The 15,182-nt window shown below is 34.4% G+C and overlaps 1 protein-coding gene across 1 annotated transcript; it reads right to left on the minus strand.

The window, feature by feature from the left end:
• Window positions 1-3,165: 3,165 nt before the first annotated feature.
• Window positions 3,166-3,690, minus strand: LOC143589576 (uncharacterized). Its single transcript, XM_077070300.1, has one exon. The coding sequence runs from the start codon at window positions 3,688-3,690 to the stop codon at window positions 3,166-3,168; it is 525 nt and encodes a 174-aa protein (XP_076926415.1).
• Window positions 3,691-15,182: the final 11,492 nt, after the last annotated feature.

Here is a 15,182-nt window from a genome sequence, read left to right on the forward strand (position 1 = left end):
AAAGCTATAAGTAGGCTCTGGGATGGGTGGGATGTAGGCACACCGTACATCTATTAAAATGGATAAATAGGTGGCTTCCAGAGAGACCTCAGCTCTAATCAACAACAAACAACAACCAATGATTAAATTAATTATAACATGTACAGATGATCATTAGTTGACACCAAAACAGAAATTTAACAATCAACACAAGTCAAACACAAATGCCAATCTAAAAGAGTCAACGCATGTCAAGATTCGTTTCTATCGAAGTGATAACAAGTTCTAGTTACTCATAGTCAAGAAGGGTAAAAACAAATAAAAATTAATATTATTAATATTTTGGTTCGATCTTTATTCGATGGGCCGAGTCTCTTTTTAAGTTTTTATTCCTGCCATATTTGACAAGTTGACTTGGTTGCTTATAAATCTCTTTAATCAACAAACAGCCCAACCTACCAATTAATTGTTGGCCCAAGCTTTAACTTAATTTTAATCCAAATAATACTGATCCAATTTTAGATGAGAATTTCAGTTTCACCAGTCACCACTCGTATTCTCTTGTTTTTTTTTTTTAAACTTTATTACAAAGGATAGCTATAAAATATATTAAATTTGATAACTAAAAAGTATTATAAATATACTAGTTTATAGTTTATGATATGTTGCTCGTATAGACCTATGCGAATTATATAAATACACGAATTGACTAATCTAATACTGTGCAAGCTTGTTGAAATACTGAAATACATATTAATCTTGCGATTTGTTTTTCATACCACACAATCTGCTTAATTTATTTTTGAGTTAATAGCCATTTTCGTTTCTGTGGTTTGCTACTTTCGCCACTTCAGTCCAAAATTTACAATTTTGTTAATTTAGTCCTCATAGTTTTAAATATTAGCCAATTACGTCCCATTCGTCTAACGGCATCCAGCTATGCCGTTAATTTAAGGGTATTTTTGTCTTTCTTCATTTTATTTTGAGTTACTGGTCATTTTAGTCCCTGTGGTTTGATATTTTTGCCACTTTAGTCCAAAGTTTGAGAATTTGTCAATTTAATGTTCGGTTTAATTCATTTTATTTTTTTTTTATTTTTTTGTCTGTAACTTTAAAGAGCATAATCCAAGCCCAAAACCATCGAGCAACCTCCAATACAGGTATGCATTTACTCTGTTGACAACAGTAATCGTACCCCCCTCGTATTTAGTTCCAGACATTTCCTAAACTCTCCCTTATGGTGGAATTCAATGGTAAAGTGGTCAAGATAGATCCATGAAACCGAGTTGTACAGAAAAAACTAAAAAACATTTCTTTGATTAATGTATAATAGTTGATTTCGACCCAGATTTTCGTTACGATATGTTAGTCTCTAAACCCTAACTATTATGCATTTATCAAAGAAATGATTTTTAGTTTTTTCTATACAATCGGTTTCAGGAAATTGTTTTGACCACTTTACCATTGAATTCCATCATGAGGGAGAATTTATGAACCGTCTGGAAACTAAATACGAGGGGAGGGGACATGATTACTGTCTTTGACAGAGTAAATGCAGACCTGTATAAGTTTATGCTCGATTGTTTTGGGCTTGGATTATGCTCTTCATGGTTATAAAAAAAATAAAAAAAGAGAATTAGTAGTTGAACATTAAATTGACAAATTTTCAAACTTTATACTGAAGTGGCAAAAGTATCAAACCATAGGGACGAAAATGATCATTAACTCAAAATTAAAAGGAGAAAGACAAAAATACCCTTAAACTAACGGCATAGCTGGATGTCGTTAGACGGATGGGACGTAATTGGCTAAGATTTAAATCTATGAGGACTAAATTGACAAAATTTCAAACTTTGGACTGAAGTGGCGAAAGTAGCAAATCACATGGACGAAAATGGCCATTAACTCTTTATTTTTTAATTCTGTTTCACCTCTTATACTAAAAATAATTTACGTCTTTACTCCATTTAATTTTCATTTAATTTAGTTACTTATTTATGTTAACTTTTAGAAAAGAAAACTAATGTTGTAAACAGAGTTGTATTCAAATAACAATCGAGTATTCTTGTTACCGTGAGGTTTAAAATTATTAATATTCTTTTGGGCATGTCATAACTTTATTTTCTTTTGTGGTTTTTGTTTATTTTCTCTTTCATTTGCTATCCAAATATTGGTGTCATAACAAACTCTAAAGCCAGGAAATATCGTTCCCACCGTGTGTTATGTGGAGAGTTATGCTCTTCTAGAGTCATAACGCTATGGTTTTCTGAAAGAACACTCAAGACAAACTCTAATGCCAACATGAATACAGTTAAAACAACATACTTTAATAAGAGTAAGAAATAGGTTGAGATATCACACAAAGTACGAAATTCATCGTCCTAAAATAAACAAATCAAATTTCCAACTAGTTTTAGTCAGTATAAGAGCATCCACAATGCTAAAGCAAAGTGGATTATCTAGTTATCCACTTTTCTCTCATCTCTCTACTTTTCTCTTTCATCTCTCTAACTTTTCACTAACTCCCCACTCATATAACTCATCCACACTTGTTTATTTTTGTAAACATGAAACACCCTATCTCATCTATTTCTCTCTCATCTTTCATTCATGTCATATTTTTTTTTTTTTGAATGTTTAAGCTTGCCTCCTACTATTTACAATAAACCACCATTACCAGGTATCGAACCCTGGACCTCTCACCCAAATTTTGCCACCTAGACTAAATGAGAAAGTGAATACATAAATGAAAAGTGAATACATGATTGGAGATGCTTTAATATACTATTGTAATTCCCAAGACAAAAGAGTTGTCATACGTCAAGTCTGTCCTAGATTTTCTTGCCCAACCTAGAGTTTAACACCCTAAACATGTCTTTTTCTTTTTATTATCACCACATAAGAAAAAAGAGAAAAGCAAAAAAATAAAAAATAAACACACAAAATAAACAATCCAAAAGTTTACTTCAATTGCAAGAAGAGAATATATACTTTCATTATGTTGCTACATCATGCTACATGACGTTTGACCTTTTTCTTCTAATTAAAACCACAACAAAATTACACACACATAGTTAAATCATATGCAAAAAAAAGTAACATGGCTAAAATGAAAAATCTACCATCCAACACAAAAACAACAAAACTCATAACACTAACTTGAACACATATCATTAAAACAAAAACTTATACACTATTATTATTATTTTGTACATAACTCTTGTCCCCATTTCTAACAAGCAAAAAATAACCCAAAACAGCACAAACAGCAGCAACAACATTCCCTTCTTTGATCAAAATCTTTCCGACGGTGCGAGTAATCTCGGCCGTCAGTTTCTTCCCCTCCACCACCAACGACTTCCTCGGTCTTCCAAAACAGGTCAACAAGACCAAGACCGAGATCCAAGTGACCAGGGTGGCCGGGATGGCTACGGCTAAGGCGGCAGCCATGGAGAGTAAACCGAATATTACTCCCAGGGCTGCCGATGCGTAGATCGCTAGCCACGTGGAGGGTGAGGTGGCAACGGCAGAGTCGTACCATGAGAGTACGGATTTAAGGAGGTTCCAAGATGAGGATAAGAGGATTGTGTAGCTGAATAGGAAGAGGAGGACCCACGTGCGCCGTTTGCTCATGAGGTTTAGGAGGATCAGGTACGAGGTGGATTGAGGATGTTCGGGATTGTTAGGATTATTATGATTATTATCGGCCATGGGATTGAAGTTTTGAGGTTAAACGGATAGTGTTTTGTTGTTTGGTTAGGTGAATGGATGAAGATTGAAGAAGGTGAATTGGGGGTCTAGTTTAGGTGGCGCTCACACGCTTCAAGGACCACTTTAGTGTTGTTAGTCTACACTTGGTATTATTATTATTATTATTATTATTATTATTAACATTTGTTTTAAGGACAAAATTTGTGAATATGTTTATAGCCTAGGGAATATAAACAAACCCCAATTTTATTGGCTTCAACTAAACATTTTAGTTTTATTTGGGTGAAATTTACTTATTAACACACTTTAGATATGCCAATTACGCATTGCTTACCTTGTTAAGGTAAAGCACCCAAAAAATCATGAGAAAAAGGAGAATGTTTTGGACTCAAAACTAACTTGTGATAGAAAAACAGGGGATCTAGGTTGGGCAAATGGTTTTATTATTATTATTATTATTATTATTATTATTTTAGGACCAATTTATATAAAATAAAACAAAAAGAAACTCTTACAAGACACAAGGGAACCCAAAGTTATAGGAATGACAATAAGCATAACGACCTACCATACAATCAAGCTACAATAAGAAAATCATAAAATTAAACGACACTACTTCTCCCATGTTGTACTCGGACTCTTATTTCGATTACACACCCAAAAATAAGTCATGACCATAACACCATTCATTACTTTCATCATGGAGAAGGCCTTCTTATAAAAAACATATCATTCCTCATCAACCAAATCATCCACCGTGTTACTGATACAATAGCCTGAATCGCCTCGCATTCCATCTTGTTCCTCTTGAACTTAGACGGATACTCTATTATCTCCCGTACGAACTCAAAGGAATAAAAAACCGGAAGTTTTATCCAATCAAGAAGAATGACCCATATCCATCTAACCACCCTACACCAACCCATCAAATGCAGATTCTTGTGCCCCTTCGCACAACACACACCTATTATCCCCCACGTTAATATCTCTTACCATAAACCTTTGTAGCTACCCTATTCAATAAAAGCCTCCATATAAATATAAAATAATTAGCTTTGATAGGAATGTATTTCGACCAAAAATTTCCTTCAACCAATTGATGCTCTACATTATCCACCTCCCATCTTAAGTTTTTGACCATGTAATTTACTTAATAATATTATTAAGTAATATTATGAAATCCTATTATTGTTAATATTATTCACTTGTGTTTTTGAACCGAAACCTATGTCGGGCCTAGTTGCCATTTAATGTCGTCGTCACTCGAGTTATATTTTTATCACTAATACTATTATTATTAAAATGTTATAAGTATTAGTTATTATTAATATAGCACATATAATTATAATAATAATAATAAAAATTATTAAAATTCATAAATATATTAATAATGTATTCAACAACAAAAGTAATTATTGTTATATTTATTATTATTACTACTATTATTAGTTTTAACAACAATTCTCAGTTGGTAGTATTATTATGTAATTATCATCATTATCTTATATATATATATAAGATAATGATGATAATTACATAATAATACTACCAACTGAGAATTGTTGTTAAAACTAATAATAGTAGTATATATAAGATAATGATGATAATTACATAATAATACTACCAACTGAGAATTGTTGTTAAAACTAATAATAGTAGTAATAATAATAAATATAACAATAATTACTTTTGTTGTTGAATACATTATTAATATATATATATATATATATATATATAACATATTTTAAAATTATTATCATTTCTATCTTTATCATTAATAATATCGTTATAATTTTTATTATAAATTCATTTTTATAAAACCGAACTCTTGATTTAAACCCTTCTTGTTTCTATTTAATATTGGTTTAGTTATTTAAAAGCCCAATAAAATAATATTATTTTAATTTAAATTATTATTTAAGTACAAGTCCCTAATCGTTAACAAATTAACCGGTAACCCGATTAACAACCGAACCTTCTCGTTCGATGTTTCAAATGTAGTTTCAACTAAAGTTCAAGTTCATTAATATATTATTTATTCGTTTTCAATTAGCTTTCAAGACGGATTCGTTCGTTTCGTTCACAAGCCTTCTACATTTCGATCATTTATTATTTCTCGATTCATCAATCGAGGTGAGTAACTTCATACCCCGTTTTCTATCTTTTGTTTTGGGGTGACATTTCATACTTATTCAAACTAAATGCTTTATACTTGAATCTTAAACCACAAACATTATTGTATAGTTTACTTAGATCAACGCTCGATTTGGTGTTCTATGCTTACATGCTTATATCTTATGTGTTTACCGCTTTTGAAAGGTTGATTCATAAATCCGTGAACTATCTGGTATTCTCTTATAGCACGGTGCCGTTAATGTATTCTTATTAACGACCTCATGAAATCCGAATCTATTTATAGACGGTGCCGTTAATGTATTCTTATTAACGACCTCATATAAAAATCCTGAACCATCTGGTATTCTCTTATGGCGGGTGTCACTAATGTGTTAGTGATCTCATATTATCCATATTGCTGCTTTTATTTATCGTTTCGTATACAAGTTTTGTGGCTTTTTATTACTATATATTTATATGCTCAAACTTATGAATTGCTCAACAACCTTTGTGTTGATAAACTTTATTTTATGAAATATTACAGGTTTGACTTTTGTTGACTCGAGGACTTGATGAAAAACGTTACCAAGACTATTAGGATATTAGTAAAACGAATAATATAATTGTTACTTGTATTCAATTTGTTAATGTGAACGAGGTGTGTTGATTACTGATTTATAAAATAAAATGAGTTGAATAAATATTGTCACTTTAAATAGAGTCTTGTGTTTTTGAGTAATCAGTTGCACCCCGACATGTTCCGCCGTCTTTGGTCGGGGTGTGACATCAGTGATCTAAATAATCGTTAAAAAGACACTTTTTAGTTATATTTATATTTCTAATTTTATATACTAATGAATTTACATAAAAGGTAAAATAGTAAAAAGAATGTATATTGGGAATTTTAGTAGATCGTTTTTAGCAAAATAACATGTATATTTGATAGTCATACATAAGCCTAACACCGGCGAGTAATGATTAATCGAGTACCACCCGACATGTGCAACATCAAGTACAAGGTAACAAGACAATATTTTCTATTCGTATAGATTTAACAATATTTGTTTCATTGTATGTATATTTGAATAAGTTATTCAAGATTTAAATTGGCCTTGTTTATTCAAACACCAATTTTGCGTTTTGGACACCCTGGCCTACCTATACGAGTCGTATAGTTCATACTACTCGTATAGAGGGCAGTTTTTTGTCAGAATCCGTTGACCAGTTAATATGAGAAGGCCTATACGAATAGAGGCCTATACGAGTTGTATGAGCTATACGAGACAATTTGAATTTTTATATATGAGTGGAAGCCATACGGGATATATGGCCAACACGAGATGACAGCTTTTTGTCCTATAAACTTTTAGATTTTGAGTTTGTTTCTCATTAAACAAAGAGCATAGTAAGACGCTAAGCCCACAAGGCCACAACCATTACAATTCGCAAAGAAAACACAAAACCACAATTTACTAGTCAAACATTTGAACACGTTAGATATGATTAACATCTGAACACGTTGATAGTTGGATGTCCAGATCATGTGATTGGGTTTTATTTTGGTAGGGCAGGGGTGTCTTCAATGTTGTGTGGCGTGGATCAATGGAGGTGTAGGATATAAAGTTATAAACGGTGTCCGATTGGGATTAGGCTGTTAACTTTGTCCAACAATTAACAATAAGCAACCACTTGTCTTCTTTCTTTCAATTGTATAGATAATAGATCTAATTTGTAAGAGTTGTATTAATTTGTGTTAAATCGTGGGCTATTACTCATTCACAAATAAACAATAAATGAGTTGACTCAAAAATACGAAAACGGCACGATTTTAAGGGTGCTCGGGCTATGGCTAATGTCTTTGACATGAATAAAGATACGCGTCGGATTCAAATTCATCTATTTAAACCTTTAACCCACAAACCTAAAACCTGACATGATTAACACCCATGTATACTCGTATGACTTGTAAGGGGATAACTTTGTTAGAAGCTCTCATACCATGATCAACCATTCAACCGCCGAATCTTTTATGTTTTATTTTCTTGCATAATTGGTTACAACTTATAAGTACAAGGTATACACTATACATGACATACTATTAAGCATGAATATCGTGTAAATATATACAAAAGAATACATTTGACCCAATATTGGAAGAAGAAATGGAGATAAACCTTTTAAGGTGAAAGTAGGTGTATAATTTTACACACTACATCCAAAATTTAAAAATTTAAAGTTGTGTTTCGAGTATCAAAAATACAACCTATCGGGCTTGCTAAAGATAACTAGAGGGCGTTTGGTAAACTTAACGATAGGCTTATTAAAATCTGAAAAAGTCAATAAGCAGTCTGAATGCAAATCGAAATTTATGATGAATCAAATGTGAAACCAATATACTACCATTTAATTTGAGCTTTTCACCTTAAATCATAAAATAAAATGAATTAAAAAAAGTCAATTAAAGATAGTGAAGCATTGTTCACTGGTTCTTATGCAGGAAGATAAATAATCCTGTGGCAACTTGAAATCAGAGTCGGCCCAATAGTTTTAATAGGTCAAGCTAGGGCTTGAGACCTACAAATAACAAAGACCCCATTTTAGTAAAACTGTTTTCGTAAACAATAGATGATTTTTTTTTCTGCAATCGAAGTTTTTTTGCTATAATAGAAATTGGAAATTGCAGTTAATTATCAGTCAAATTAAATTGCAATTAATATTTGAATTGACAACTGTCACTATGAAATATTAATTGCTAATTTCCTTCAAGTTAAATTAAATTTATTGTGTTTGGTTCAAAACTTCTGGTTGCTAATTGGCAAGCGATTTAAATCCCTCAAATTAAATATGTCAAGGTTAATTGTAACATTCCAAATATTATAATATTAAATAAAGATAGTTGTGTTAAGTTGTCGTGCATTAATTAATATTAACTAGCATGTAATAAGGAAAAGATCATGGACTTGGATTAACTAAGATGGACTAAAGGGTAATGGGTCTTAGGTCAATGGGCTTTAAGGGATATGAATACCCCCTTAAACCATTCTAAAACCTAACTCTCATTTCCATCTTTCCAAAATCCCTACACACTCAAAGAAACACACACACACCTCTTTGTTAATCGCGGCCGAGAGAGGAAAGGGAAGAACGAGATCGTGCGAGCGTGATTATTAATATATCTTCCATATACAAGATATGCGCAAGATCTAGAGTTCATAATCGAAATAACCGCGACCAAACGAATCCGGCAAGGTATGTTTTTAAGCATAAAGTTCACGTTTTTATGAACGGTCAGTATCGAAACTTAATCGTAGAATAGATCGGGTATAAATGAATCATAAAGTTGTAAACTTGTTGATAAAACGAACTTAATGGACCTGCAAACATGTGCGGCTCGTCTAAAATGAACCCTAAATCTAGTTTTAAACGTTAGCCTTAAAGGTTCATACTTTATATTACAAACGGGTCAAGTTTGGGCCGCAATCGGACTGGAGAATGGCTGGAATTAAAGCCAAACCATAAACGAGCGGATTAAGGGTTATAAAACGCGTATTTTTGTTGATAAATCGAACCCGGGCTGCAGCAGCTCGCTACAGCAAGCTTGCTGTACAAGTTCGCTGCTCCATAAATTCGCTGATAGAATGTCATTATGGACAATAGTGTTTTTAGTACGATACAAGGTCCCTTGTAAGGACACGAGAAGACTTGGTACATCGAGAGCCTCATGGATAAGCTACCTTAATAGCTAAAACACATGAACAACGCTCGGTGACTACAAGTCGAAAGTAAGAAAGATAACCCAGAAAGCAAAGATGATTCAATAACGTGCGTGAATATAAAAAGTGTTCCTTTTACAAGGAATAAGCTAGGTTTCGGGGACGAAACCTCTTTAAGGAGGGAAGACTTGTAACATCCCAAATATTATAATATTAAATAATGATAGTTGTGTTAAGTTGTCGTGCGTTAATTAATATTAACTAGCATGTAATAAGGAAAAAATCATGGACTTGGATTAACTAAGATGGACTAAAGGGTAATGGGCCTTAGGTCCATGGGCTTTAAGGGATATAAATACCCCCTTAAACCATCCTAAAACCCTAACTCTCATTTCCATCTTTCCAAAATCCCTACACACTCAAAGAAACACACACACACACCTCTTTGTTAATCGCGGCCGAGAGAGGAAAGGGAAGAACGAGATCGTGCGAGCATGATTATTAATATATCTTCCATATACAAGATAGACGCAAGATCTAGAGTTCATAACCGAACTAACCGCGACCAAACGAATCCGGAAAGGTATGTTTTTAAGCATAAAGTTCACGTTTTTATGAACGGTCAGTATCGAAACTTAATCGTAGAATAGATCGGGTAGAAATGAACCATAAAGTTGTAAACTTGTTGACAAAACGAACTTAATGGACCTGCAAACATGTGCGGCTCGTCTAAAATGAACCCTAAATCTAGTTTTAAACGTTAGCCTTAAAGGTTCATACTTTATATTACAAACGGGTCAAGTTTGGGCCGCAATCGGACTTGAGAATGGATGGGATTAAAGCCAAACCATAAACGAGCGGATTAAGGGTTATAAAACGTGTATTTTTGTTGATAAAACGAACCCGGGCAGCAGCAGCTCGCTACAGCAAGCTTGCTGTACAAGTTCGCTGATCCATAAGTTCGCTGATGTACAAGTTCGCTACTCCATAACTTCGCTGTTGATTAAGTTCGCTGCTGGTTAAGTTCGTTACTCATACAAGTTCGCCTAATGTTAACTTCGCTGATGCTAAGTTCGCTGATATTAACTTCGCTGATGCTAAGTTCGCTGATGTTAACTTCGCTGATGCTATGTTCGCTAATGTTAACCTCGCTTAAGTTAGGTTCGCTTGAGTTAAGTTCGCCTAACCTGTATGTTCGCTTACATTTAAGGTAACGAATCGGATAGCGAATCAGACTTAATTTGTTATGAAGAATGAATTAACGAATTAGAAGATAAATTAAAATCCTAATGGAAAATGTGTTAAGACAGTTAATGTAAATAAAATTTTTCCAAGCTGACCTGGCAGCTCGACCCCAGCCAGGGGCTCTGCCCCTTGGATCCTGCTAGGGGTTGCCGCCCCTAGAACCCCGTTGTCAGGGGCGCTGCCCCCGAACCCCCGTTCGTTGAGGGTTATAATTAGACCAGGAACACGTTATGGGTAGTGATAGTTAATTGATACGTATAATTGTTATACAGTTAGTCGCGCATAGCTAAAGAGAAGGACAGCCATTAACAGTAAACCTAATCGAGTTCAGGTGAGTTTCTAGCCCCATTCCTTGTTATGTTTTCGGGGCTGTATGCATACTCGATGTGATTATTTAATACACTTACCTTAAGTGGTAAGTGTATGCTATATATGATATGTGATAGATATGAATGATTGTTTGTTGGTACGTGAACGATCTTCGGATATTGCGCGTACTATCAGGTTATAAATAAAGATATGAATGTTATATGTAATGTATAGATGATGTATGACCGTGATAGATGAATGCATGTCGGGGCGTGAACGATCTTCGGATATTGCACGTATCGACAAGGAGTATGATTGTTAAATGAATGATGTGTAGAACGCCTAGAGTGTTCTTATGCTACGATGTGATTATTGTATATGCAAATAAGTGTATGCAGGTACAGGAAGGGCAAATGAGTTCTATGACTGACTTAGTAAGTTAGGATGGCAAATCCCTCTAACTTCCGTTGGACATAGACTTGGCATGTGATGGTGTAGTTAAGGAAGAAGGGCCTTATACGAGTTATATACGATAGATGAGAACGTAGTTAAGGACTGTGGACCTTATACGTGTTTATGAAATAGGATTCGGCATAGGAAAGGACTGTGCACCTTATACTTGCTGTAATTGTGTTGTGATAGCGTAGGGGAGGACTGCGGACCTCTTACGTGCTAATAAATAGGTTGTAACACAGGGGAGGACTGCGGACCTTGCACGTGTTGTTAATATAGGATGGTACAGGGAAAGACTGCGGACTTTGTACGTACCATAATGGTGAACATAGGTAAGGACGGCAGACCTTTTTCATGTTCACGACCCTGAGTATAGGTATAGACGGCGGACTATGAACATACTTTCGGTGGTTTGAGGTAGGTAGTAGTAAGTATGTATGTAGAATAGAAGGTTAACTGGTTAAGTATGAATATGTATCTTCGGATACATAAGAATGTATGATATGTGTATGTATTGTATGTTACCTAATTAACTAGAACTCACTCAGCGTAGCTGACTTTTAGTATGCACGTAGGTATATAATGTTTATCGAGATGGCATGAGGATGGCACATGGCATGGATTGAATGGCTGGCATCTGAAGAGAGAAGAAACGATGTTCTAACTATGATGTTTTATGTTACGGTTTTAAAGAAAAGATTGAATGAATTGTAACGAATTATTAATGTTTTATTTTCCGCGAAAGTTTTAATAAACTCTGATTTGTAGAACTGTGTTGATGAGTAAATCCAACGTCCAAAGTGAGGCACCGGGAATGGGCCTTACATTAATATATCTAAATTTATTTATCTATTCAATTATATGAATTGCTTGTTATTTACTTTAATTTTCTCTTTGCTTTTTAGTTTTTAGTAGAACAAAACAACATTATTAATTAGAACGTTGTTGTAGTTAAAATTAGTACTAATAATTCTGTTGTCGGCACCAAACATGGGGAAAGATGGTGGTTTATATTAAAAAGTTTTTGAGAAAGGGCCCCAATTTTTTAATTCGATTGAGGCCTCCGAAAACCTTGGGCCGCCACTGTTGAAAATAGTATAGGTATCAAGAAGTAATGAAGTTTACCTGAATATCAATCTGAAATATGTAGATAAATATGTGATATTCCCATGAGGTTTTCCTATAAATCAGCTGCGGCATGATATCTCGAACTTCAGAAAATAACCTCCATGCTAAATGCATGCGTTAGATAACTCAGATCATCATAAACTTTGTGAGTTTCCATATAACCATATGAAAAATGAAAATCATCATATATACGTAAATTTATAGGGGCAGTTTAAACTAACCCACTTTAAGCAACGATCCTTTGCCCATCGATCTGCTGCTGATTATTAATTATTCTGTGATAAAACTAACAATCAAGCCCATAGTCTGAGTCGCCGTGTTGTTGTTTGGATTTGGAACATTTTTTTTAATGCAAAAGCATCTAAACTGCGGTATCAAGAACCATATTACCAATTTCCTTCAAATATAATAAGAGCATATACTGTTGGAGAATTAAAGACAAATCATGTTAATGCAAGTTAGTTTGGTCTACTGTTTGGGTTTGGTTTTATTACAGTGGCTGAAACTGTCAAGTTTTAATAGTTGTTATATTTTTGCTACAATATGACTAATCTTAAAGTTGGAGGGCTGGTTATGTAAATTTATGGAGTAAGTTTGTTAACAGTCGGTTAACAACTGAAATTGGGGATAAATAGGGAAAGATTAGGGTTTCTTAGTTAGTTCAATTCATTGTAGTTTTCTGTTTTCAGTTCAATTGTAATCCTTTTCGTTTTCTTGATTCGTGATAATAAAGCTTCGATTGAAACCCTTTATCTTTGAATTCTCTGGTGTGTTTTACAACAATTGGTATCAGAGCTCGGTTGGGCTCGATACCAGAGAAGAAGTTATAGTCAATCGGAGGTTTGGATTTGATCGATATGGTGTCTACAAAGTTCGAATTAGAAAAATTCGATGGCCGGAATGATTTCTCCCTTTGAAGGGTGAAGATGAGGGATTTGCTTGTTCATCAGGGCATCTCCGATGCACTGTTGGGAGAGCCTAACATGCCGGAAGTGTTGTCAGACAAAGAAAAGAAAGATATCATGGAGAAGGCGCACAGTGCAATTATCTTGAGTTTTGGAGATCGGGTCCTTCGGGAAGTCTCTAAAGAACTCACGGCTGCCGGTGTTTGGGCCAAACTTGAGTCGTTGTATATGACCAAGCCTTTAGCAAATCGTCTCTATCTGAAGAAGAGACTCTATACTTTTCAGATGATTCCGGGAAAGACAATTGAAGAACACACAGACGAATTTAATAAGTTGGTTCTTGATCTTGAAAATATAGAGGTGGAAGTTGGATGATGAAGATCAGGTTGTATTATTCCTAGCATCCCTTCCTTCTTCATATGAACACTTTGTCGACACTTTGATGTATGCAAGGGAGACTCTAACAATGGATGAAGTGTTAGCAGCCTTGGACTCAAAAGAATTGAAGAAGAGAAGTGATCCAAAAGAAGAAGGTAGAGAGGGGTTAACTGTAAGAGGAAGAAGTGATCAAAGAAATTGGTCTAAGACCAAGAATACTCCTAGATCCAAATCTAAAGTCAAGAAAAGATGTTTTGTATGCAACTCAGAAAAACACTTTAAAAGGGATTGCCCAGAATGGAAAAAGAAGAAAGGAGGAGATCCTAGCAGCAGTTCTAAGTCTCATAACTCTAAAGATGATCTTTCAGAAGGTTATGATAGTTCAGATGTTATGACAGTTTGCTCCAATGAAGTCAAGAATGGTTGAATTCTTGACTCTGGTTGTTCTTTTCACATGACACTAGTTAAGTCATATTTCAAAGATTTAAAGCTTGTGAGTCTTGGCGAAGTAAAGCTTGGAGATGACAGTCCCTGTACCATAGAAGGGATAGGCACAGTAACTTTCAGACTCAAGTATGGAAGTGAGATTGATGTGCATGATGTCAGGTATATACCCAGTCTTAAGAGAAGTCTTATGTCCTTAGGAACTTTTGAAATGAAAGGTTGTCAAATAAGTCTTAGGGATGGTAGAGCTAAGATTGTCAAGGGTGCTTTAGTAATTGTGACTGTAACTAGAATAGGGAACAATACATACATGTTGGATGGTGATGTAGTTCAGAATGATGCATCTGTTGCTATGACCAAGAGTGATAGTGCCTTACTATTACATAAATGATTTGGTCATCTAAGTGAACAAGGACTTGTTGAACTTAGGAAGCAACAGATTATAGGAGAATTCAATGTTCATGACATTGGATTCTGTGAAACTTGTATTCTTGAAAGGGAATTTTGGATTATGTGCACTCTGACTTGTGGGACCTGCAAGGGTTGAAACTCTAGGGGGTGAAAGATATTTTCTGTCAATAATAGATGATTTTTCAAGAAGGGTTTGGGTCTTTGTAATAAAGAATAAGAATGATGCTTTTACTAAGTTTAAAGAGTGGAAGACATTGGTTGAAAATCAAATTGGGAGGAAAATTAAGAGGATAAGGACAGATAATGGGCTAGAGTTTTGTAATAGGGATTTTGATCAATTTTGTAAAGAGTATGGAATTGGGAGGCATCTTACAGTTCCTGGTACCCCTCA

This window comes from Bidens hawaiensis, unplaced genomic scaffold (genome assembly GCF_021521415.1).
Source record: "Bidens hawaiensis isolate Kalapana, Puna unplaced genomic scaffold, B.hawaiensis_p1.1 tig00037620_1, whole genome shotgun sequence".
Classification (NCBI taxonomy): Eukaryota; Viridiplantae; Streptophyta; class Magnoliopsida; order Asterales; family Asteraceae; genus Bidens; species Bidens hawaiensis.

Bases quoted from the DNA above. Each gene is read 5' to 3' on its own strand.
- LOC143589576 (XM_077070300.1), bottom strand. From the start codon at position 3,690: ATGGCCGATAATAATCATAATAATCCTAACAATCCCGAACATCCTCAA.